Source organism: Eutrigla gurnardus (assembly GCF_963514095.1).
Source record: "Eutrigla gurnardus genome assembly, chromosome: 17".
NCBI classification, from domain to species: domain Eukaryota; kingdom Metazoa; phylum Chordata; class Actinopteri; order Perciformes; family Triglidae; genus Eutrigla; species Eutrigla gurnardus.
The window spans coordinates 19,974,410-19,997,187 of NC_139928.1; the positions used below are offsets into that span (position 1 = coordinate 19,974,410).

At 43.9% G+C, this 22,778-nt stretch overlaps 1 protein-coding gene across 4 annotated transcripts in view; it reads right to left on the reverse strand.

The window, feature by feature from the left end:
- Positions 1-590: 590 nt before the first annotated feature.
- col11a2 (collagen, type XI, alpha 2) overlaps positions 591-22,778 on the reverse strand; it is a 40,354-nt gene continuing 18,166 nt past the window's right edge. Inside the window, exons 6-65 of one of the 4 annotated variants that reach the window (XM_084032426.1) lie at positions 21,148-22,320; positions 19,706-19,819; positions 18,061-18,273; positions 17,057-17,110; positions 16,579-16,620; positions 16,389-16,451; positions 16,204-16,278; positions 15,694-15,780; positions 15,264-15,320; positions 15,085-15,138; positions 14,766-14,819; positions 14,599-14,652; positions 14,421-14,474; positions 14,204-14,257; positions 14,025-14,069; positions 13,322-13,375; positions 12,906-12,950; positions 12,725-12,778; positions 12,560-12,604; positions 12,031-12,084; positions 11,878-11,922; positions 11,659-11,712; positions 11,500-11,544; positions 11,257-11,310; positions 11,028-11,135; positions 10,739-10,792; positions 10,602-10,655; positions 10,400-10,444; positions 9,853-9,906; positions 9,554-9,598; positions 9,395-9,448; positions 9,195-9,248; positions 8,656-8,709; positions 8,372-8,569; positions 8,198-8,251; positions 7,979-8,086; positions 7,773-7,880; positions 7,636-7,689; positions 7,481-7,534; positions 7,213-7,320; positions 7,075-7,128; positions 6,935-6,988; positions 6,691-6,744; positions 6,553-6,606; positions 6,358-6,465; positions 6,215-6,268; positions 5,868-5,921; positions 5,729-5,782; positions 5,555-5,608; positions 5,362-5,469; positions 5,223-5,276; positions 4,967-5,128; positions 4,807-4,860; positions 4,683-4,718; positions 4,530-4,583; positions 4,172-4,451; positions 3,957-4,069; positions 3,626-3,694; positions 3,287-3,523; positions 591-3,014 (exon numbers count right to left, since the gene is read on the reverse strand). In XM_084032426.1, the coding sequence (XP_083888552.1) occupies positions 2,868-3,014; positions 3,287-3,523; positions 3,626-3,694; positions 3,957-4,069; positions 4,172-4,451; positions 4,530-4,583; positions 4,683-4,718; positions 4,807-4,860; positions 4,967-5,128; positions 5,223-5,276; positions 5,362-5,469; positions 5,555-5,608; positions 5,729-5,782; positions 5,868-5,921; positions 6,215-6,268; positions 6,358-6,465; positions 6,553-6,606; positions 6,691-6,744; positions 6,935-6,988; positions 7,075-7,128; positions 7,213-7,320; positions 7,481-7,534; positions 7,636-7,689; positions 7,773-7,880; positions 7,979-8,086; positions 8,198-8,251; positions 8,372-8,569; positions 8,656-8,709; positions 9,195-9,248; positions 9,395-9,448; positions 9,554-9,598; positions 9,853-9,906; positions 10,400-10,444; positions 10,602-10,655; positions 10,739-10,792; positions 11,028-11,135; positions 11,257-11,310; positions 11,500-11,544; positions 11,659-11,712; positions 11,878-11,922; positions 12,031-12,084; positions 12,560-12,604; positions 12,725-12,778; positions 12,906-12,950; positions 13,322-13,375; positions 14,025-14,069; positions 14,204-14,257; positions 14,421-14,474; positions 14,599-14,652; positions 14,766-14,819; positions 15,085-15,138; positions 15,264-15,320; positions 15,694-15,780; positions 16,204-16,278; positions 16,389-16,451; positions 16,579-16,620; positions 17,057-17,110; positions 18,061-18,273; positions 19,706-19,819; positions 21,148-22,320 (5,703 nt within the window). In that variant the 3' untranslated portion in view covers positions 591-2,867. The remainder of the gene's footprint in view (positions 3,015-3,286; positions 3,524-3,625; positions 3,695-3,956; positions 4,070-4,171; positions 4,452-4,529; positions 4,584-4,682; positions 4,719-4,806; positions 4,861-4,966; positions 5,129-5,222; positions 5,277-5,361; positions 5,470-5,554; positions 5,609-5,728; positions 5,783-5,867; positions 5,922-6,214; positions 6,269-6,357; positions 6,466-6,552; positions 6,607-6,690; positions 6,745-6,934; positions 6,989-7,074; positions 7,129-7,212; positions 7,321-7,480; positions 7,535-7,635; positions 7,690-7,772; positions 7,881-7,978; positions 8,087-8,197; positions 8,252-8,371; positions 8,570-8,655; positions 8,710-9,194; positions 9,249-9,394; positions 9,449-9,553; positions 9,599-9,852; positions 9,907-10,399; positions 10,445-10,601; positions 10,656-10,738; positions 10,793-11,027; positions 11,136-11,256; positions 11,311-11,499; positions 11,545-11,658; positions 11,713-11,877; positions 11,923-12,030; positions 12,085-12,559; positions 12,605-12,724; positions 12,779-12,905; positions 12,951-13,321; positions 13,376-14,024; positions 14,070-14,203; positions 14,258-14,420; positions 14,475-14,598; positions 14,653-14,765; positions 14,820-15,084; positions 15,139-15,263; positions 15,321-15,693; positions 15,781-16,203; positions 16,279-16,388; positions 16,452-16,578; positions 16,621-17,056; positions 17,111-18,060; positions 18,274-19,705; positions 19,820-21,147; positions 22,321-22,778) is intronic. The other 3 variants (XM_084032427.1, XM_084032428.1, XM_084032429.1) reach the window with 3 other exon arrangements.

The window sequence follows — 22,778 nt, forward strand, 5'->3', positions numbered from 1 at the left end:
AAAAAAGTGTGAAAAATAGATCCAACCCCTTCTATTGTAGTTTCTCCACGTCACTCACCGGTGTCCATCTTCAGCTGTCAATCATCAGCAGGTGCAGTATAATGACTATCCGACTGCAACCTCAGTGTTTTAAATCCAACATGCAGTGTTAGTAAAGTCAGCCTTATATGGGAAGGTATTCCATTTTATTCACTCATTTCTTAAACATCTAATCTTAGAAGATAATCCATTACATAGAGACTGAATGGATGGTGGAAATGAGAAGAATCTGGATAAAATCTCTAAAAGTCAGTTATGGTGGAGCTCTCGACATTGTAAGAGGAGATGCAGAAAAATGGAGGTAAATAGTATTTTTGATAAATATCCAAAAGTTTTAAAGCGATTATTTTGGCTTTGTTGCATCTGACCATGAAAACATGCAACAATCAGCTCCTCACGTTGATAGTCATATTAAGGTCCAGGTGAATAATAACATTAAGCAGGTATATTGCTAGCCTGCTTTTGATTAAAACATAAATAATGTACGAGAACCAGCGAGGGGAACTACTGACCAACACTGATGTTTGGAAGAAAAACAAGAGTCAAGCAGCTCTTTTTAAAAGAGTATATATTACAGAGACAATTATTTAAAAAAAAATTACTTACACACATTATAAAATAATACTTTTTACTCTTTGCAGCACCATATTTTTATGTTGAAACATTTGTCTTCAACACATTAAAAACAAATATTTGAGATCTTTCTCTGTGGAGAAGCTCATGGTCAGATGTTTTTTTTTAAATGTTTATGTTTCGGCCATCCCGCCCCGTTTCCCCACTATAGAAAAAAAAGACATTCAATAAAACCAAACAAATAAAACCCCAGTATGACATCACTCCAAAGCCACATTAAACTTACAAACAATAACCATATGAATCACTCTTTATGGCGGCTGACGGAGCTGTCTGCCTCTCACAACCCGTCTCCTGCCCGCTGTGCTCACACAGAAATGTCAAAGATCACAGGGTTCAGATCCATGCAGGGCTGACTCAGCGTATTTCTGTGAAGAACGACCCGGAGCCTGAAACCAACAACCAGGTCAAACAGGAACAACGACAAGGACATGTGACACGACTGGAGAGTCACCATTTAATCATACAGAGGAAGCAACATTTAACAGCACGGTACAGTTGTTGAAAACACTAAAAAAAGGGATATTACAATAAAAATCTGGCCACAGATGTTTTGGTTCTACAGGAGTTTGGACAGGGCGTGAACAGAAGCACCAGAACTGAGTTTAACATGTGAGTCACTGGCTTCACTTGACCTCCAAGTGTCGGGAAATAAATACAAATATACCACATGTGACTGGGATGTTTGTGGTCCGTGTATTTTCTAATCGCAAAGCACCCTGTTTGTTTTTAAATAAATACAATAGAATATAACTATTTCTGTACAAATGGAATGTAATGCACATTTTCCCCAGTAAAGAGCTTCATGAAATTGTAAAAGACACTACAGGAAATGAAGGACTCAACGTGAAGACTAAATCTGTTTATACTTTGGTAGAAGTAGCACCTTGCCACACAGTTTATTTCCGTAAAGCATGTATTTTATTCACTGCTGTATAAAAAAAAAGCAGGAGGGAACTTTGACTCTCAGATACATATTTAAACCCTGATGACGTTCTGCACTTGGATGCAAAATCAGAAAATGTATTCCGGATGGAAAATGATAATCAAAGTACCCAGAAAGTGACTCAGCAAATACTGGCCTGCGTGGTAGTGACCCTGGTAGCCTGATCGTGACCTACAGACGAGGAATCAGCCCTTTTAAAACGGCACCAGTTACATGCATGTAGAACAGCGTCAAGTTCAGCACAATTTACAAAAAGAATGGCTTTTAAATTCATTGACGGGGGATTCCTGCCTCAGGAGAGATTCTCTCATCATCATCATTCGAAGCTTTTCTCGACTCCGTTAATCAAACTGTTAGATGGTCACGAAGACGACGTTACAAAGAGGAGCTTAACCCTGATATGAAGGAGCCAGCTGAGAGCTCTGTGTTTTCAATGTGAGCAACATGGCTGACGAGTCACTTAGAAGAGACGGCCCTTACAGGGATTGCTCAAAGGCTCACGGCAGCCACGGCTGAACATTTGCCACCACCGGCTGTCTCGTGGGAGAAGAAGAATCAGATAAAAGGTTCATTCAAATCGGATCTTTTAAAATCTGAAAGGTTGACATGCCGCGTATGAGTCGGCCTTAAAGGAGTGACCGTCAGCCACGTTGCTCTCAGTGTGAATACGATGAAAAGGAATGGAAATAATGTCCAGGTGTGACCCTTGTTTGGGAGGGGGGGGGGAGGTAGAGCAGGTGAGTGGAACATAGAGAGACAGCGGGGAGGAGAGAAGAGTGAGAGGGGGATCAGAGAGCCTCAGGCTTCAAGTTGCCGGTTGCCCTCGTTGCCCAGGCCGGCACCTTGTTGCTGCTGGTACAGAAAACACTGTTTCATTCTGAAGAACGCTCTCCTGGTTGTTTTTTTTCTTCTTTAGTCGCAGTCGTGCGCCCAAACGATGGTCTCCTCTCTGCAAGTTTTTACATTTTTTTTTTTTAAATTTCCTTCCTCTTTACTTTTTTTTGACGTCCATTAATTGTCGGGAGGATGTTGCTTTCCCCAGGCACGTACTTGAGCGTGAGTCTCACACCAGCATCTGCGTGTATAAGTGTGTGTGTGTGTGTGTGTCATATCATTTACAAGTTAATTTACAAATTACTGGGTGTGTTTGTTATATATATGTGTGTCTCTAAGTGCATGTGTGTGTGTGTGCGTGAGGATTTGCACGTGTCGTTCTTTGCATGATGCGTCGATGTGTGTGTGTGTGTGTTTAGCCTTGGAAACAGACAGGTCCCACTTCAAAGCCAAACTGCTGGTTGCTCTCCCCAAAGTCTGACACCTTGATATCCATCAGAGGAAGATGCTCCACCTGTGGCGTGTTGATCTCCAGCACCGTCCTGTCGAAGCCCTTACGATACTGCAGACGGAGACGAGACGTTACTCATCAGAATCAGCACAAATAAACAGTAAGAGAGTTTCATGGCTGATGCACCTGAGATGAGATGGATGCTTGAAGATGTTTATTACTACTTCTATGTGATGTCAGAGTGAAAGCTGACAATATTCACAAATATCGATAATGTGTTGGCTTCACTGGCTGTGTGTGAAGCATAAATATAGTGTATAACTATGGTTATTATAGTGCAGCAGGGCGTCAGGTTCAAAGAAGTAACATGTAAGTGGACTCACAGAGCAGCCGTCCTCCAAGGCCTTGATGTAAGGGTTGGTCTCGTAGCTCAGCTTGTCGTCGTTGGCCCCCTGGAGGTGCAGCGCCCGGTTGTAGTTGTTCCTGGCGCTCTGGTCGGCCCAGGCCACGGAGCGGTGGCAGTGGTAGGTGAGGTTCTGGTGGGCCTGAACACTGAGGAGGCGCAGGAAGCCCAGCTGGACCACGCCAACAGGCTCGCCGGAAGAGTCCACGTAGGAGAACTGGGCGGGGAGAGGAGGAGGAGGCGTGTGAAGAGGAGGAAGAGGTGAGTGTTTGTTGGAACAAAAGGAAAATGAAGTAACTCTAAAAAAAGGGTTACTAACCTTAGTCCCGGTGGAGAACTGGCTGTACCAGGATCCTGGAGTCTCATTGTCCCAGGAGCTCATTTTCACCTGGAAGATCCACACATTAGTTCATAGTTATGTTAACATGTTCATACAGAAATACAGCCTGTGTGGGAAAATAAGACATTTTATGAACCACTTTACTCACTTTATGACTCATGTGAGGAAACTATAATGTGATCATTTATGTTTATGTCAAAATCTAGTGTCCAACATGACAAATAACAGAAAATATTAAAGTATTTTATAGGAGACCAAGCATCTACAGCCTGATGGGCCTCCTTTTGTGTTGTGTTTGTGTGTTGCTGACCATGTTGATGTTGCTGCTGGGGTAGAGGCACGTCTCTGCTCCGCTGGTGAAATTACAGAACACCTTGAAGGAGTCTCTGGAGCAGCCCTGGTTGGGGTCAATCCAGTACTCTCCTGCAGGGGGCGACAGAGAGATAGTAGGGGAAACAAACCATGAGTCATCCACATGTTGAAATGAGTGGTCGCTGCTAAAACAGGGCCAGAACCTTCCCTTACCGTCTTTGAGGTCTGGCTGGCTGAGGTGCAGGTCTTGGCAGGTGCGCGCAGGGCTTTCCTGGGTACCAAGAGGGAAACGCATGGTCTCGATCTCTTGTCTCAGGGAGTTGAGAGAGCCGAAGATCTCCTCCATGCCTTCACTGCCCATCAGGAAGTCGGTGCCGGCGGCGTCAGATGCGGGCATGTCGATGTCGGGGAGCAGCTGGCTGGCGTCGATGGAGCGCTTGGATTTGGGACTCCTCTGGATGGGCAGGGGCTGAATGACCTCGCCTGGTGGGCCCTGGGATGCAGAGGTGACATGTTAGGCCTCCGACAGCGAGGTGCAATGAAGCGAGGAGAATGAAATGCTTTAACTCACAGGAGGTCCAGCAGGTCCCTGTACACCCTTTTCTCCCTTTGGACCAGCTCCGCCCTGAAAGCAGCCCAGAGAGGAAGGATTCACGACGTGCTTCAGGTCCAAACTGATGTATTATATTCATATTCTGGAAACAAACTCAAACGGCATACTCACAGAAGAACCCTTAGCTCCTTTGATACCTTGAGGACCCTGTAAAAGAAATGAGGCTTTAGTGTAATGATGGTGATGATTGGTTTAATAACATCTGAGATCGAGGATAAAACCCTGCAGTACTCACAGGCAGACCAGGAGGACCAGAAGGCCCGATGGGTCCGGTACCTCCAGACATTCCCTGTAAAAGGAGACATCCTGGCATGAGAGGGGTTTACAAACATTCTCACAGGAGGAGATGTGATGGTTAAGTTGCTCCTCCTGTTTGAGAAGGAGGTCACACTTACATTCTCTCCTTTTGGTCCGGAGGATCCGTGAGGCCCAGACAAACCTCTGTCTCCCTTCTCTCCCTGCTCTCCGGGGGGTCCAATGAGACCGATGAGACCCGGGTGTCCCTTCTCTCCCTTGGCACCGGGGTCTCCACGTAGACCAGGCAAACCAGATGGACCCTGAGAGGGAGAGAGGGAGGGAGAGGAGGATGATTTAAAGATGTCAAAGTGTGAGGAGGCGTTTATAAGTGAGTCAAAGGCTCGGTGATCTTACAATAGGTCCAGGTGGTCCTTTCTGTCCAGCAGGTCCTGGAGATCCTTGCTCACCCTGAATCACAGTGACAAAGACACTTATTAGATGGCCATAAAGCACCATACAACTCATAATGTACGCTTGTGAAAGATTAACTGACCACTGATCCCGGGAGTCCTCTGAGGCCTTCTGTTCCTGGCTTTCCTGGTTGACCCTGGGGGCCGACGGGACCGGTCTTTCCTGGGGGGCCGACGGCACCAGAGTCTCCCTGTAAATGACGATGGCATGAAACGTGATTAAGATGTTATTCCGTGCGTCGTGTTTCAGTATCAGCATGTATCTCCTGGACTCACCTTGGTTCCCTTCTCTCCTTGACGTCCCTCTGGTCCTCTTGTTCCAGCCAGGCCCTGAAAAATACAATACATCATATTACGTAATCACGTTTCATTTTCATAATCATTTATTAAAATAAAGGCAGCCATGGTATCAGTGTTCATCGCTAGAACAGGTGGGGGTGGTGACCTTACCCTCTTTCCCAGGGGGCCGGGAGGTCCGTTCTCCCCGGGGGGTCCAGGGGAGCCCTGCAATAAGAGGCAGAATGAGCCGAATGAGGAAACTGATGCATTAATGCAATGATTCACTCACATATCTACATTATGGACTTACAGATTCTCCTGATTCGCCATCTTCTCCTCTCTCTCCCTTGGCGCCATCTTGACCCTGAAGTAAAGCAGAGCAGGATTAGTGAGTCTGGATCACTGGAATGGGGGTAGTGCGGGGGGATGTGCACAAAATCAAATCCTTCAAGATCAATATTCTGATGGTGTTGTCGGGTTGACCATCGTAGCTTTTATAAAAATATTGACACAATGAGATCATTGGAATGTGGATTTAACAAGCAAACAATCTGATAAGTTCAGAAATAAAACTTACTCAAATACAGAATATTGATCTAATATAGATATATTGTCCATGTTAATGAGATGCTGACACATTAAAAACAGGGTACTTACTCTGGGTCCAACCTCCCCAGGAGGACCAGGATCACCAGGGAAACCAACAGGACCCTGAAGTTAGACACAACAACAGAACTGAGTTTGTAACAAGAATTTAGAGAGAACATGACTTGTTGTGTGTTTCATTGTGGGTGTCATACAGGGTTTCCTTTGGGCCCGTCATCTCCAGGTCCTCCTCGTCCTCCGGCGGGTCCAGCAGTTCCAGGTTGACCGGCTTCTCCCTTGTCTCCTCGCTCTCCACGAGGACCCTGCCAACAGGAGCGCAGCACTCGTGGTTAATCAGTGAAAGCCTGAAGTCTGAAGGCTCAAGGAGGGTCCGACACTCAGACGCTCACCTTCTTTCCGGGCTCCCCGACGATTCCAGGCGGTCCGGCCTCACCAGGCTCTCCCTGTGGAGCAAACAGTATTCATTTAGTTCTCAGATTTTATTATCTTCAGTCATCATACTCCTTTAAATAAGTAAATATCTGCACCTTCTCTCCGATGTTTCCAGGATTACCCAGACCACCAGGAGGACCTTGAGGACCCTACAAAACAAACACAAACAGTTCAGATAAAACTTTAAAATAATTCACAAAGCAATCAATTCCCAAGAACAACTCATTTAGTGTGCTACCACCAGCAGTCAGTGTTGTTATACTAGCAGCTCTGTGTAGTGTGAACTCATGCAGACTACATGTTGTTGTCATTTCATCAATCAGAGCTGTGAACACTTACATCAGCACCACTGGGTCCAGCAGGGCCACGGGGTCCTGGAGGACCTGGAGGACCCTGGAAACACAAAGAGGTTCACGCTTTTATCATCGTTTATGGTTTTATTGTGATGAAATAAGTCACTGAAACTCTTTGAAACTCACCAGAGGTCCAACATCTCCTGTCTCTCCCTTCTCACCTGGGGGTCCTGGCAATCCCTGCAGGACAGAGGTGAAAGGTCAAAGAATCATCTGAGGATTTATACGAAGGTCCAAAAGTGAGCATTGTGTTTTTGTCTGTACCTGGAGTCCGATGGGTCCTGGGGCTCCGGGGAATCCTCTGGTTCCTTCATCACCTTTAGCTCCAAATGGCCCCTGCTGGCCCCTTGGTCCAAGCTCTCCATCAGCACCCTGCAAGAAGAAAAACCCAAAAGAAATATAAGAAATAAGCAATAAAGAGATAACAATAAGCTGAACCAAATGTAGTAAACTGCAAGTTCATAATATCAGGAACAAGTACAACGGACGGGCACTAGGATTATGTCTTCAAAGAGTAGAAGTTTGGACTTACAGCAGGACCAGGCTGCCCAACGGGACCCATTGGCCCGGGTGGACCAGGAGGACCCTACCAGCAAACACACAAGCATACAAACAATGAGGTTGGACAAATGTAATTTACACTCATTCTTATTTAAAGAAATATTACATCTAATCAGCGTCACTCACATGTTCTCCTTTTCCTCCCTTGGCGCCCTTCTGCCCATGTTCTCCCACCTCCCCCTGCAGAGAGCAAGAACACCACATTACAGGAAACAAAGATCTCAAATGGCTTTTCAAAGGACGTGTTGGTGTTGGTGACTGGCCTTGTCTCCGTCCTCTCCGGGTACTCCAGGTGATCCAGCAGGGCCAGGCAGACCCACGGGACCCTGCACCCCATCACGACCGGCCGGGCCGATCGGGCCTTTCTCACCCTTATCAGGAGAAAAAGAACCAAGAGGTCAATCAGTCATCGTATTTCCAAACGTCAAGTCAAACGCACTGCTGCACTTTGGATAAGAAAAATACTCACAGGAACTCCCTTCTCTCCAGCGTTTCCAGGGGGCCCCTGAGGTCCTGGTCTGCCAGGAGGTCCAACAGGTCCAGCAGTGCCAGATTGTCCCCTCTCGCCAGGAGACCCCTACAAAGGTATATCATTAAGACAGCATACTTTACTCAAAGTAACTGAAATACTTTGTTGAGAAACTACAGTACTGATAAGCTGGAGTTAGAGTTTTGGTTTGGAACGTACAGCGGGTCCAGGAGGTCCAGCAGGTCCTTCACTTCCCTTCAGTCCTCCACCTCCCTGCAAGAAAAGACAAGATGGGATTAACCAGAAACCTTTGACCTCACCTCTGCTGGAGGCTTTTATCCAAAGATCAACGTACTGCTATCAAAGTGATCGATTTCTCGTGGTTATACTCACAGGGGTTCCAGGCAGTCCTCTCTCGCCAGGGAAGCCTCTAAGTCCTGGGGGTCCGTCTTTACCAGGGCCTCCGGGGGGTCCAGGGTCTCCCTTGGTGCCTTCCTTTCCTGAGGGACCAGAAAGTCCCTGCTCTCCTGGTGGACCTGGGGGTCCGGGGTGGCCACGCTCTCCCAGGGGGCCGGTCTCTCCTGAAGGACCCTGGGAGGACGGAGATGGAGAGACGTCGTTATGAAGACCGATGTGATTTACTGTATAATGAGAAGATTCTGAGTGGAAACACTCACCTGAGGTCCAACGACACCAGGAGGCCCAGGTGGACCCATTTTACCTTGGAAACCCTGGAGGAGAGAAGTTCAGTCAACAAAGACTTCTATAAAATATTTCTATCTAAAGACGTATCATTGGTGCTAACTGAGATCTAACATCCGATGTCACCCAATCAGTTCTGATTTAAAAAGTGAGAAAACGCTTACAGCTAAAGTTTCTTTAATTAATTTACAACATTTCTGTCTGTTCAGCCTTCATCGTCTATAGTTTTGCATCCTAAAAGAAGGTGATGACTGGAATCAGTCTTCCATCCATCAGTTTAAACAGGTGAAACATCTTCAAGGGGACACGACAGGTTTAACTAACATCACCATTAAACGTCCCCATTACTTTAATTAGGGCGATTATTTTCTGAAATGTTATGTTTAAATATGCAAATGAGACATCATCTACAGATCCAAATAAACAAAGTAATAAATAAACACCTAAATGTGTATTTTGCATGTTTTCGTCTGAAAGGAGACGCTAAAAATAAAATAAAATAAATCCAACTTACAACTTCTCCTCTCTGCCCAGGGTGTCCGGGCAGCCCGTCCTTTCCTGGTGGTCCCTGTAAGGATCAATCAACCATCGTAATTCAATTAAAAGGCTTTCCCTGTAAGCATGAGGTAACATCAAACCCAGCATCATGTGAATGAAACCACGTTAAATATAGATGTATCAACATTTAGTCTGTTAGAAACAGGTTTTTCTTACAGGAGGTCCCTTTGGTCCGGGGAAACCGTTGGCTCCCTGAGGTCCGGGCAATCCCTAGTGAGACAACAACGGTGGATTAAAGTGAGGCACACATTTGGATGAGAGCTCTGACAAAGGATGGCAGGAGGAAGTTTCTCTGTAACGGAAATGAAGGCTCACCCTCTCTCCAGAAGGACCAGAAGGGCCGTCGCTTCCAGAAGTTCCCTGAAAGGCAGCAAAACAACAGCACAGTAAATAACAAGCTGTTGGTCTTTAATATCTTTAACTTGTTGACTTCACTCCCATTTAGATCCATCTTATTTAGAGGCTACAGAAATAAGAGAATGATGAACCAGAAAACGTAGCACCCAGTGGTTTTTGGCAAGGCAGCAAAGAATAAGGATTGTTTGCTAAAGATGAGATTATCGTTATGTTGTAATCAATAAACTAAAAATATCAACAACAACAATCAAACAAACCTTTGCTCCTGGTTTCCCAGTGGAGCCCCTCGGTCCTCTCTGTCCTCTGGGCCCCTGATGGACACAAACAGGAAGCACGAGTCATGAAAAACAATGCTCAACTGATGTTAAAGTTACTTTAAATTGCAGTTTATTCTCATTCAGCTTGTTTTTTCTCCAAACAATACATTTGTAACAAGTTTACAATCAGTTTGTTGTGAGTCTCTTAAATTCAAAAACACAATGGGGCGCTGCAGGATGCTGTGTTTACGTAACCCCAGACGTTGGTATCTCCCTGGTTCCCTAGAGAAGATTCCATTGCATTTTGACTTATTGCAGAAAATAAACTCATGTTTAGCATCTAACCTAAAACTGACTTCAATTGCTGACTCATTTCTGGGCTTTATGACTCATGCTGGGTTTCATGTCTTGCTGATTTTCTTTGGCATCGATGTCATTTAGTGGCAAATTTTCTGTTCACTGTAAATAACTGTCAAGATCAAAAGTGAACTTCGTGTTTCCAGAACAAAACAAGGGAATGAATGACGGAGGAAAGGTGAAGTGGTACCGTTGGTCCTCTTTGTCCTCTGGGCCCGGATTTGCCACCAAGACCCTGAAAAAACAAAACCCAAGAACCGTGTGTTACTGACTATAAAACTTAGTGTAGCGTATCTGTGCAGACATAATTCATTAGCAGCGTATATTTCAGTCTGATCAGAAATAATGAAAGGCCTTCGGATCAGAAGAGTCCAACAGAACCATCCACGTACCCTCGTTCCCTTCTCGCCGTTTGAGCCGGGGAAACCCGGGAATCCAAGAGAGCCCTAAAAAACAAAAGGACATCTCAGCATCAGAAGAGTAAAGGAGCCAGTGAGGAGGACAGATGCTGTATGTGTGTTGCTCTTACCTTGGGTCCTTGTCTTCCAGGATATCCAGGAAGTCCAGGTACACCAAGTTTACCCTGAAATCACACGATGACATCACTAATCATGATCCTTTCACCTGTGTGCATCACAACATCTGTATTAGATAATAAGTTAGTCGTATTAACATAATAAAACAATGTCAATGTCAAAATTTGCACAATAACAACAATCTGAAACCAAGTTTTTGGAAGAATTTTCACTTTAAATGAATAAAACATAAAGCGGGAAATGATGAGTCATGGAGTCGTATCCTGATTGAACTGGTTGTACCTTCTCTCCAACGAGTCCAAGTGGTCCGAGCTCACCGGGGGGTCCGACGCGACCCTTTGGCCCCTCGGGACCATCCTCTCCTCTGGGCCCCGATACTCCGATCTCACCCTGTCAGCCGGAGACAAAGCAAAACTATCAGAATCAATCACACTATCACTTTAAAGATGGCGGTCCGGAGTTATGTAGATGTTCTTCAGTCCTTCTAATCATGAACATGAACGTATCTCACCCTCTCTCCCTTGACACCGAAATCTCCCTTCACTCCAGGGAAACCATCTTCTCCCTACAAACACAGATAAGGATTACACATTCAGCAAAAGACTATTCCAGCATTGTTATTGATGGGAACTCAAAAATCTATTAAGACAAAGACGTGAACATGTTTTTTTTTATATATTTCTTAAATGCAACTATGCAGTTGATGTAAGTTTGTTGAGTGAGTGTAAATATTAAAGTATAATGAATCTCTTACCTTCTCCCCCTTGTGGCCCTTCAGTCCACGGATTCCTTGACCTCCCTGCCAGTAAAATAATCAATCACTGATATGCTCAGGAATATTTAAGTCTTGTGTTGGTTCAGTTTATTTGCACATGCAATACAACATTTTGCAAATGAAAACAAATGCACTGACCTTGATGCCACGAGGGCCAGGATAGCCGATACCTCCCTGGGGACCATTGGGACCCTGGACAAGATCAAGGGAAGAAGTTAACACAAATCATACCTCAAAGTCATTTTTTTATTCACAAAGCAGGTATTGTAAAAGTGCATTTGAATCAAACTCCTAATATGTTCCTTCAGCTATGAGCCTCATATCTAATTGGTGCGTTGTTAGATGAGTGACACCCACCTGGTTTCCTTTGGTGCCAGAAGGCCCCTCCTTTCCTGGGTGGCCCTGGGGAAGGAAGACAGAGAGCTCAAGCCTCAGAGACGACATCCTGTGTTCAACTTAATTCAGTTTTAATGATATAGACAAAGAAAGAAAAGGAAGGGACAAACGTACAGGAGGGCCATCAGCTCCAGGCATTCCTGGCAGACCTGGTTTCCCTGTGGGACCCTGGAGGAGAACACAAGGTGGTCATGAGTCCAGAGACTGCTGGTTCTGCACCTCAAACAGGTTGGAAACAACTTCAGAAGAGAAACTGGTGCTAAAAAAATGTTACTTTAACTGTCATAACCAGTAGGGAGATTGTTTTAATCATTGGACAGAGCCAGGCTAGCTGTTTCCCCTTGTTTCCAGCCTAAATGCTAAGCTAAGCTAAGCTCAGCTAAGTAGCTGCTGGCTCCAGCTTCATAATTAATGAGGAGTGGTCCTTTAATTACTATAGTTTTCTTTTTAAATAAAAGAAATACAACAGATTAAGGATGCTGAATGCTCTCCACATCCTGCAATGATGGAAATCCAAACCGGACCAAAGGGTTAAATGTTTTTTAACAGAACCTTCCTTGTTATATGTATTTCCTCTGAACAAACTAACTTCCTGTATCTTGCAGTACTTTTGTGACCTCAGATATTTTTTATAGTGTCTTACTTTCTCTCCTGGGGGTCCACTGGCTCCCTGAGGTCCTGCCATGCCCTGCAAAACAACAAATACACACTCTCAACATTACAGTTTCCTGTTATGTTTTGTGTATTCACAAGAGACAGACGTTGATATCACACGTTTGTGATAGAGGGCAGCTCTCCCGGGTCTCACCTGTGTTCCTGGGGTTCCCTGCTGACCTGGAGGTCCTGGCTCTCCTTGGGGACCCTGAGAGACGCAAAGAAAAGAACGTGAGGACAAAGTGAAGTACAGGAAGGGAAGATCCCATAATTAAATATGATATTAATGATGAGGTCACATGATGACATGCTAGGTAACTTATCGTGACACTGACCAGGTTTCCCTTGGGTCCGTGGGGCCCGTCATTCCCTCGTACACCCTGAAGATGAACAGAGAAAAACCTTTAATTACTTGTATAACACGCCTGAATCTCCGACTGAACAGTGGTCAGTGGTCCTGGTGCATTGTGGGGATTGTGAGCACTAGAGTTTTGACAAAGAACGTGAATGTGTGGAATAAAAAACGACACATTTCTCTGGTTCTGCTGCATCGGTTTGGATCCTTTTCAAAAGAATGTAGCTGAGTGATGCTGAGTGTCTTAGTGTTGTTTTGAGGTGAGCGTTGGACCAGGATATGTTCATTTTTAGAAGTCTTTATATCGGGTCATGTTGTTCCACTGGTCACACAGGGAGGAAACAATGCAGCCGAAATAACAGCAGCACAGTGTGGTCTGAAACTGTTTTTACTCACAGGGGATCCAGGGATTCCAGGAGGACCTTTGGGTCCGAGCAAACCACGAGGTCCCTAGAGACACACACACACACACACACACACACACACACACACACACACACACACACACACACACACACACACACACACACACACACACACAGATCATGTAAATGACAGGTTCAAACAGCCTGATGAATTGGATTCTTGAATAAATCCTAATGTGGATGTGTGTTTTGATTATGGTGGAAAAATGGTGATAAAATAAAGGATTTATCGTGTATTTAAATGAAAAAAAAAATACAATAATAATAATAATAATAATAATAATAATAATAATAATAATAATAATAATAATAATAATAATAATACAATATTACCCAGGAGAACATCAACTTTAATTATGACCTCATTAATAAATATATAATAAACACATTTCTTATAATGTCAACAAAATCTATTATAACTTATAGAACTTGACAAAGTTACTGACTTACAGGCCACTAAGTGTTTTTTTTGTATTCTTTGTAATAAAAACATTATTTTATGAAAAAAAGGGAACTATTTTTACTTTGTAACATTTTGGCTGTTGACTCTGTTGTTAATTTATCTTTATTCTGACTACTGAGGTCATGAGTGAAGCTGTTTACATCCATTTGTTTCGAGGTTCACATTGATGGAGGGATTTAAAATCACACTGTGTTGTCATGGAAACACTCACTGGTTCACCTGGGAGACCCCTGGGTCCGAGATCTCCATCGTCTCCCTGGAAACACGCAGAGAAACAACACGCCAAGCATGGAGAGATGCTGATTATTAAACGTTACGGAGTGACTCAGCGACAAGATGTTTTGACTTAGTGCCTGGAATCATTGCAAATTATATCTCATATCTTCGTACCCTCTCCCCGTCCTCTCCTTGAGATCCTGAGGGTCCCATTACTCCTGTGTCACCCTGGGGAGATTAAACAGGGAGGAATCAGAAAATGATTTCGCTCTGAGCGTCAATACGCACAGTTAGCTAGATAGGGGAATGGACAGCAGTCTCTTACTGACTACTATAATAATATAATAATACATTTATGATGAATTTTGATTGTAATTTGCTTAAGACTCACCCTGTGTCCTTTGTCACCGGGCAAACCAGGAAGACCATCGAAACCACGGTCACCCTGAGAGAGACAAACAGACATGCAGGGGGTTATTACTGCATTCCACGGGGAGTTGAGCCGTTCATATGGACACCAGAGAAAGCTGAAAATGCCAGCCATGTGACGAGGTCGGCTCCAGACAAACCTTATTGCCGGTCTCTCCTGGCATTCCCCTGGCACCATCAGCTCCAGCACGGCCCTGTGAGGAGACAAGCAGAGCAGCAGCATGTTTGAAGAGTGCTTCTGTTTATTAGACATGCATGTTTGCATGCTTGGAAAAGACAAAGCAAGGCAGCCCTTTGTCATACTCACCCTTCTTCCTGCTTTGCCTGGAGGTCCCATCATACCCTGGGGTCCCCTGGAGCCCTGGAAGATGTATAGAAAGATACATGAATGTCATAGATCTGAGCTGAGTATGCATGTAAGTTTAATAATAACACACACACACACACACACACACACACACACACACACACACACACACACGCATGTAAGTTTAATAATAACACACACACACACACACACACACACACACACACACACACACACACACACACACACACACACACACACACACACACACACACACACACACACACACACACAATACTGTTGTATTCAGTGTGTTTACCTGAGGACCAGGGTCTCCACTCTCTCCCTTCAGACCATTACTTCCTGGATTTCCCTGAAACAGACACGATCATCATCATCATCATCATCATCATCATCATCATCATCATCATCATCATCATCGTCATCATCATCAACTATCTCCTGATATGTTCAGGGTCCAAATGACAGCAAACATACCAGGGGTCCGGGGCGTCCAGTGAATCCCATTGGTCCAGGAGGTCCTTTCAGAGCCATCTGGAGACGACAGCATCTCAGAGTCAGTGATCATGGAGGCACATGGCTGCTTGTAACGTTGGCGATGTATGAAGAACATTTAAATCTCCTTTCACACTGAAAACATCAGCTAAATGTCTAAAAATCAAAATGTAAATTAAGTCAGAAATGTGCTGTAAATAGGTTTTCTCTACCGTGTTTGATTTTTGTTGCATATTATATTTTGCTTTGTGTTTTTTGTACCGACTTCAGTGAGGGAGGTTTTCTTCAAATAATGTTCTAATGAAGTTCTACACAGATAGAAACAATCTGGCAACAGCGAAGCATCAATACTCCACTGATTTGATCCTTGAGGCAAACTAACAGTAGAAGAGTGAAAGTGATGATGACTGACCCTGGCCTGAGACAAGATGGCTGCTGCCTGGGCTTCCTGTGCAGAAACGGCAGGGCCCTTATCTCCTCCACTCTGACCGAAACGGAACTGCAAAAGCAAGAGAAAACACATTAGTGAGTATAGACTTTACCTCATGAATGTTGGAAAAAATAGACATCATTCATCAAGAAAAACGACTGCAGAGCAATAAAATGAACTAATGAAAATAGAAGATTTATATATCGTAGCCGTGATCAGTTGGTCTTTATATACCTAAATATAAAAAGAAGACGTCATCAAGCCATAGAGGGCTGCAGGGATGATGACAACCCGGATGTTAGCACCTCCCTGGTTGATGCTACTTACTTACTTAGTCATTTTAGGCTATGAACGAACAACACCACCACTACGCTCAAGGCGGACCAGTGTTCAGCTAACGATTAGCAAAATGTGCAAAATGTCTCATTTCCAGGTCTCAGGACTCATTCCTGGACTTTTCAAATAAAGGGTCAAACGTTCAGGGGGACTCACAGGCAACATGACTGAGGTTCCAGGAGGTCCAGGGATTCCATCAGCTCCAGGCAGACCAGCCTTACCAGGGATGCCCTGTGGGATGGAGAGAGGGAAGAGTGAGGTTCAGGTGGAATCAGAGTGGAAGTGACATACGCTTCTACGTCTCAGAATCTGCACTGATGTCTCTACAAACCGGCACTCACCCTCTCGCCAGGGTCACCAAATGAGCCAGGAGGTCCAGAGGAGCCAGGGGGGCCACTAGGACCCTGAAAGAGGTGGGGAAGGATGCAGTTTGATTATGGTGCATTGGAATATCAACAACTACCTTGCCATAGAGAAGTCAACTGGCTAAGTATGGTATGAATATGAAGAGAATAAGCATCCTTTACTTACAGCGGGTCCCTCAGGTCCTGGAGGTCCTTCAATCAGCATACCCTGCAGAAGGCAAAACCAAGTCACACAAGTTACACAGGAGGACACAAACCTGACAAACAGGAACATACCGTACAAGTCATTACTCCTTGAATCAGACTCCTGATTTTGCAGATATGTTGGGATTGTTTGTTGCAGTACGATTGCCTTGGTAAATAAAGTATTGGCATCCAGCTGCAGATATCTGATCCTTAACAACTGCATGTAAGGTTTAATAAGGTATTTCTTGTCGGGACTGAAATGGATGAATGGATGAATTCAGCTCTTTCTACAAAGATGCTTGTCATTTAGTCTTTCAAAAGGTCACAGACATTTATAATGGCTCCGTGGCAACCATACAAACAAATACCGGCTGCAGATGTGTCCTTTATCACACAACAAGCTTTTCCTTTCCTTGCTGAGGTACAGTAACGCTGCTGAAGGACACTTAGTAACTCACAGGCTCCAAGACAGCAGGATCTCCCTTCTCTCCTTTCTGGCCTCTGACGGCAGCCTGAGGAAAACACACATGTAGCCAACAACACAGCGTAGTCAGTACAGCGCTCCTCACTCAGCCAATCGAAAGCAACAACACACATTATATCAAACAGCATTATGCTAGCAAATAGAACGATCAAATGAAAACCTGTTTTGCTTGGGATAAAGGCATAAGCTTTGGTCCAAATACCGATGAGTCAATGCTTCTCCAAAGTGTTGGTCCACTACTAGTTATCTTTTTGCACAGATACCCAGAATCATCTGGGCTTAGCAGCTCTAAACCAAGACATACACCGAGGTAAAGGGCATTCAAGAAAATTTCCAAATGCCTCTTTATACAGTGAATGTCGTTGTCAGTGTCAAGCTATAGCATTATGTTTATCAGGATCCCCAATAGCTTCTACCGTGGTATCAGCTATTCCTCCTGGGGTCCAGGATTTCTCACTATACACCGTATAGATAGAATAAAACCCATTTCAACCACTGATCTGGGACTCTGTCTTGGTCCTTAATGCATTCAAATACAGGTGCCTCTCTGACTGATCGAGCTTGCCTGGCACACATTTCATCTATTTTACTTGTGTGGTGAATTTTTTTGCATAACACTTTGCATAGGAACTGAATAGGGTGTAAACAACCAACACATGGTGGACTGACATTATATTTTAAGTTCCAGACTAGATAAGTAACTAGAGATATCTAAACTGATTCTATGACTTTGAGGTCTGTCTCTCCAGTTCAGTCTGTCACGTTCATGTGTTCAAATTAGCCACCATTGGTAAGAAGGTTGCAAAAAAACAAAAGCATAAATAAATGATGCTTCTCCATAATGGCCTTTGAGAGACGGCAAACTCAATCAAGTCATTTGAGAGGCCATTGAATACGATTCGACAAAGACTAGGATTCAGAGTTGGTTGAAACTGATTTTGTTTCTGTTTTTTTTGCCTCTGAAGCAAAACGACTTACGCCTCCCTCGTCTGTCACCGCGGACAGGGCGGGGCCCATGTTGGCATGGCCCTCCGCGGTCTCCATTGGCTCACTGTAGTCCCTGTAGGAATAGTCGTATTCCTTAGGGTCCACGTCCCCAGTCACATACTCCTCAGTGAAGGCCTCCTCGCCCACACCGCCTGCCTTGGTAACATCTACCTCCTCTCCCACCAACGCCGTCTCCACCTGGGGCTGGGTTGGGTGTATCAGACCACACGGGGCACGAGAGGATGGATGGAGCAAAGGAAAAGAGAGATAGAAGAGGAAAAGGGAAGGAAGGAAGGAGGGAGAGGTGTGTATGATGGGGAAACGTTAGTCAGAGAAACAGAATGAGGGGGAGCGAAGAGGGGGCATATATAGAAAGAAGTGAGTCTTACCTTTTGCAAACAAATAGGGACAGTGAACAAAAAGACACCTGGCAGACTATCAGTCCTTCATGCTGTTACTTCAGTCTGATTTCTTCATTAGCGGGTTCATCCTGTGACTTTAAATCTCCTGGTAATTATCTATCTAGCTTATAATGGTATGTTTCCACCAAAGTATCCTCATCAGTTTGTGTTTGATGGCCTCTAACCGAATGATTTCACCAAATTTACCTGAATAATTAAAAAAAAAAATACACTTTTAATCTCAAGGTGATGCATGTCAAGTCCCTTAAACACACAGAGCTGATATGAAGCACTTTGTGGAAACAAGCTGCTGCTGCTTTGTACTAATGCCAAGCAAACGCTATGTTATTTTCTATTTCACTTACCATGGATGCTTTAAAACAAAACATGAATCCAGTGGAATTATGCCATACTGTTATCTCATTTTTAAAAAACAAAACAGTCATTGAAAAAGTAAATATGACACCAAATAGTGAAAAACGTGTATTTGTTCCTAAAATATACCATATAGAGCTGACACATCTCCAAAACATTGGAAAAAAACATTCAAAATTGGAAAACAAGTCATCAAAGTCAGCTAATATGCACTAAACAGTAAGAGTATGGATTATTTATTACAGTGACAATATGGATTATTGTCAAAATATCAGAAACAGATCAGAACGGTGAGAAAGTCCTTCACAAATTCTGATAGTTTAGGGCTGTAAAGGAAGCCACAGCAGATACTGTATTCTTTAGTTGAGTTAGACATTTCTCTCAAAGCAGAATGCATTATATTCATCTCCCTTTGTTGCTGTGGTTAAAACTGCACATCAAATATTCCTACGCGGATCCCTTTTTCACAAGACTTTTGCTCTTATGTGAAGATCTCAACCTGATCAACGAAGGATCTCCAGATGAGAACAGGAATCTTGTTGTTAGGGGAAAAAGGGAGCCACGTAGAAATGTTTGACGATACAGATGAATGTGGTGCATTCTCTTTGAAAAAGCTTCTCTCTTATGTCTAGTCCCGTGGCGTCGGTGCCAACGGAACACCGATGTGGTTAGAAAAGTGTAAAGACAGACTACAACTACTAGGTTAAACTACAAAGACTGGGCTCACCACCACACAACTATTTACACTGTCTCCTTCCTTTGGTGATGATGGAAGTATCTTCAATTTGAGCGAATGTATCTGGAGATTTGTATTTATTATCTAATAAGGCTTAAACTGTGTGTGTAACTCTCTGTTTTACCTGTACAGGGATCTCTTCTTGTCCAATCACCTCACCCTCTGGCACCGACTCCTCATAGTAATAATCAGTCTCTGTAGGGGTGTGGCCAGCCTCCGAATATTCAGTGTCTACATCCTGATTGGTCAAGTTGACAGAATTGGGGAGCAGGGAGGAAGTAAGCAGATTTTAATGGAAGAGCGAGGTTAGTTCAAAGTCTGCTTGTAAGTGATGATGAGTTAATTAAAAGTTGTAAAAATGGATCACATCATAAAATTGTCGTTCCCAGAGGCAAAGAATACCTTTACTGGCAACACACATTTTTAAAGTTGTAAAGATCCATTTTTACTAAAGAAATTTCTGTTGGTTTCAGTCTCAATAACTATAAATGTTGCCATATGCAAGATTTAGGGAGTCATTGAGACTGTTTCGCTGAGATTTCTTTTTATTATACTGTGGAACTTTCTTTTTTTTTTTTTGCTTTCTAAAGCCAATAATCATGAAAGGGTGACGTCTGTTCTTATTGCAAGTAGGTCTGAGAGCCTCAATCCATCCCTTCAGATGAAAGCATCATAACTTGATGCTTTGGGATGTCTAGTTTCACCCAAGACCAGAAAACAGAGACAACCCCGATCAGCAGCCTCACAGAACTCAATAAAACACATCCTATGAATTTCCCAGAACCCACTTACAACCATGAACCTCACAATGTCACATGTTGAATGAAATTTAACTTTAAAGCTCAACTTTAAGCTTGCTGTTAAGGTTCTGTGAGGCTGCTTCATTCATATTTGATACAAAATATGGCCAAAGACAAAGAGACAGATGTCAGGGAGAAAACACAGGTACTTTAAAAAAAAAACAGAGACAGAGTGACAGACAGAGGAGGTTTGTTGTGTTGCTTGTGTATGCAATGTGATAGTATTTGTGTTTTCTCAGGTTTAGTTTTTGAAATCCATGCTCATTCATTTCACCAGTAAGTTAATGGTTTCCCCTGAAGAGAAAGAGACGGAGTGCTGGAGTGTATTCAGGTTCTGAGATCCCGTTTCAGCTTCAAAAGGCAGGAGTGTGAAGTGAAGTAAAGAACAATGAAACTGTACATTTAGCCATGCTTCAATGTGCACCGCTGTATCATATCATATGGAGAAGTTGGGTTGATCATAAAGATCATATGATATATGAACAGAGGAGAAGGCACCCAGCTTGGTATGAACCAGCTTCCATTCTGAAGACCAGATTGTCCACCATCAAGGATTTACCTCAAAATCTGCACTTCCAGCAACATATTGAAAGATCAAACTTTTCATAAAAGCGACCCTCAAAAATGTGTAAACATTAAAAAAAGTTAAGTTCCACATAGATTTTGCTGCAGACCCTGGATGGAGGAGAGAGCTGGCAACGAGATGGAGCAGATGGGACATACGGCTCTGGACATTCTGACCCAAACATGGGACCTCTTGTTGTACCTGTTGATAACCGTTGGTAAATTTCTTGGCTGGGACTGTAGTTCCACTCAGCGCAGTCTTGCCGAAGGGAGGGAATGGTCTGTGCTGGGATTTGACATTGCTGTCCAGCACCACCTTGGTTTTCGTGGGTCTGGGTGGAGTTGGCCGGACAGGGGCAGGTGTTGGAGCTATTTTCTTCAGGATGGAAACCTTTTCCACCACATTCTTCACCACCTTGCTCACCGTTGGTTTGACCAGAGGCACTTTGCTGACCACGGTTTTCACTTTGGTGACTTCTGTCTTTACTTGTGTTTTTGCTGTAGATTTGGTGGCCACGGCCTTTGCTGTTTTGGTAGGTTCAGGTTTTGCTGCTTTCGTGGGTTTGGGTGCCTTAGTAGCTTCTACTTTGGAAGCTGATTTAGCTGCAATGACCACAGTCTTTTCTATCTTTTCTACTTTGACAATGTTCTCAGTCTTTGCTTTTGTAGTGGTTTCAATTTTTGTCTGACCTGCAGCGCCATTACTAATGGCTTTCTTTTCTACCACAGTAACAACTTTGCCATTGCCATTAGCCTTAGCCTCACCATTGACTTTATTCTCAGCCTTGCCATTAATTTTGACTTTAACCTCTTTAACTTCGATAGTAGTTTTGCCATTTCCATTGACTTTCTTCTCTGCTGCAGCTTTGCTGTTTCCATTAGTCTTAGACACAACAGTGACTTTTCCATTTCCACTGGCTTTCTTTTCTGCTGAGGATTTTCCATTCCCATTGACTTTCTTCTCAACAACAACCTTGCCATTTCCATTCACCTTGGCATGAGCTGTAGGCTTGGCATCAGCAGCAGCTTTGCCATTGCCATTTGTTTTTGTAACAGCTGCTTTTCCATTGCCATTGGCTTTAGTTGCACCATTGGCTTTCTTCTCAGCAGCTGTTTTACCATTACCGTTCTTAGCTGGGGCGGCTGTGGGTTTAGATTTAGCCGCTGCTGTTGGTTTGATCTTAGACAAGAGGATCTCTACTGCAGTGGGCTTTGCTTTGGATGGCTTGGCTACGGAAGACTTGGGAGCTTTGGTGGGCATAGGTGCCTTGACTACGAGTTTGTTTGATCCAGTCTTGGCAGGCTTAGATGGAGTGGGTTTGGGTTTGACAGGGATGGATTTGGTCGGGGCTGCTTTTCCATTGAGCGCCTTCTTCTAATGTCCATGAATATTGTTTGGTTGAGATGGTGTTTAGTATGTAAAAGTGCATATTGACAAAGAGAGAGTGGAGGAAGACAAAGATACAAGGAAGGGTTGGGAGGGGGGTGAAAAGCACAAACAAGGGATGGACAGAAGAGAGAAAGACAAGAGTGGATGTTTTGAGAAACAATGACATAAAGATGGCCAAGGCTTGGATGATTGACTGAGACTGTACAGGCATTACTGGATACAGCAGACGATTAATACACGTTTAAAGACAACTGGAAAATATACAACTGGAAGAAAAATACCAGTACTTTCAAATCTACATTTTCACAATTTGTATGTCTTTGACCCAAGTTATTTAGAGGAGTTTTTGCTGGTCTCTCCAGTAATGCCATTCCCAATATTAAACGACAAAGCAGCATCTTTGCGCTTGCACTGGAGCCTGTGGTTTGGCAGAGGCACTGAGG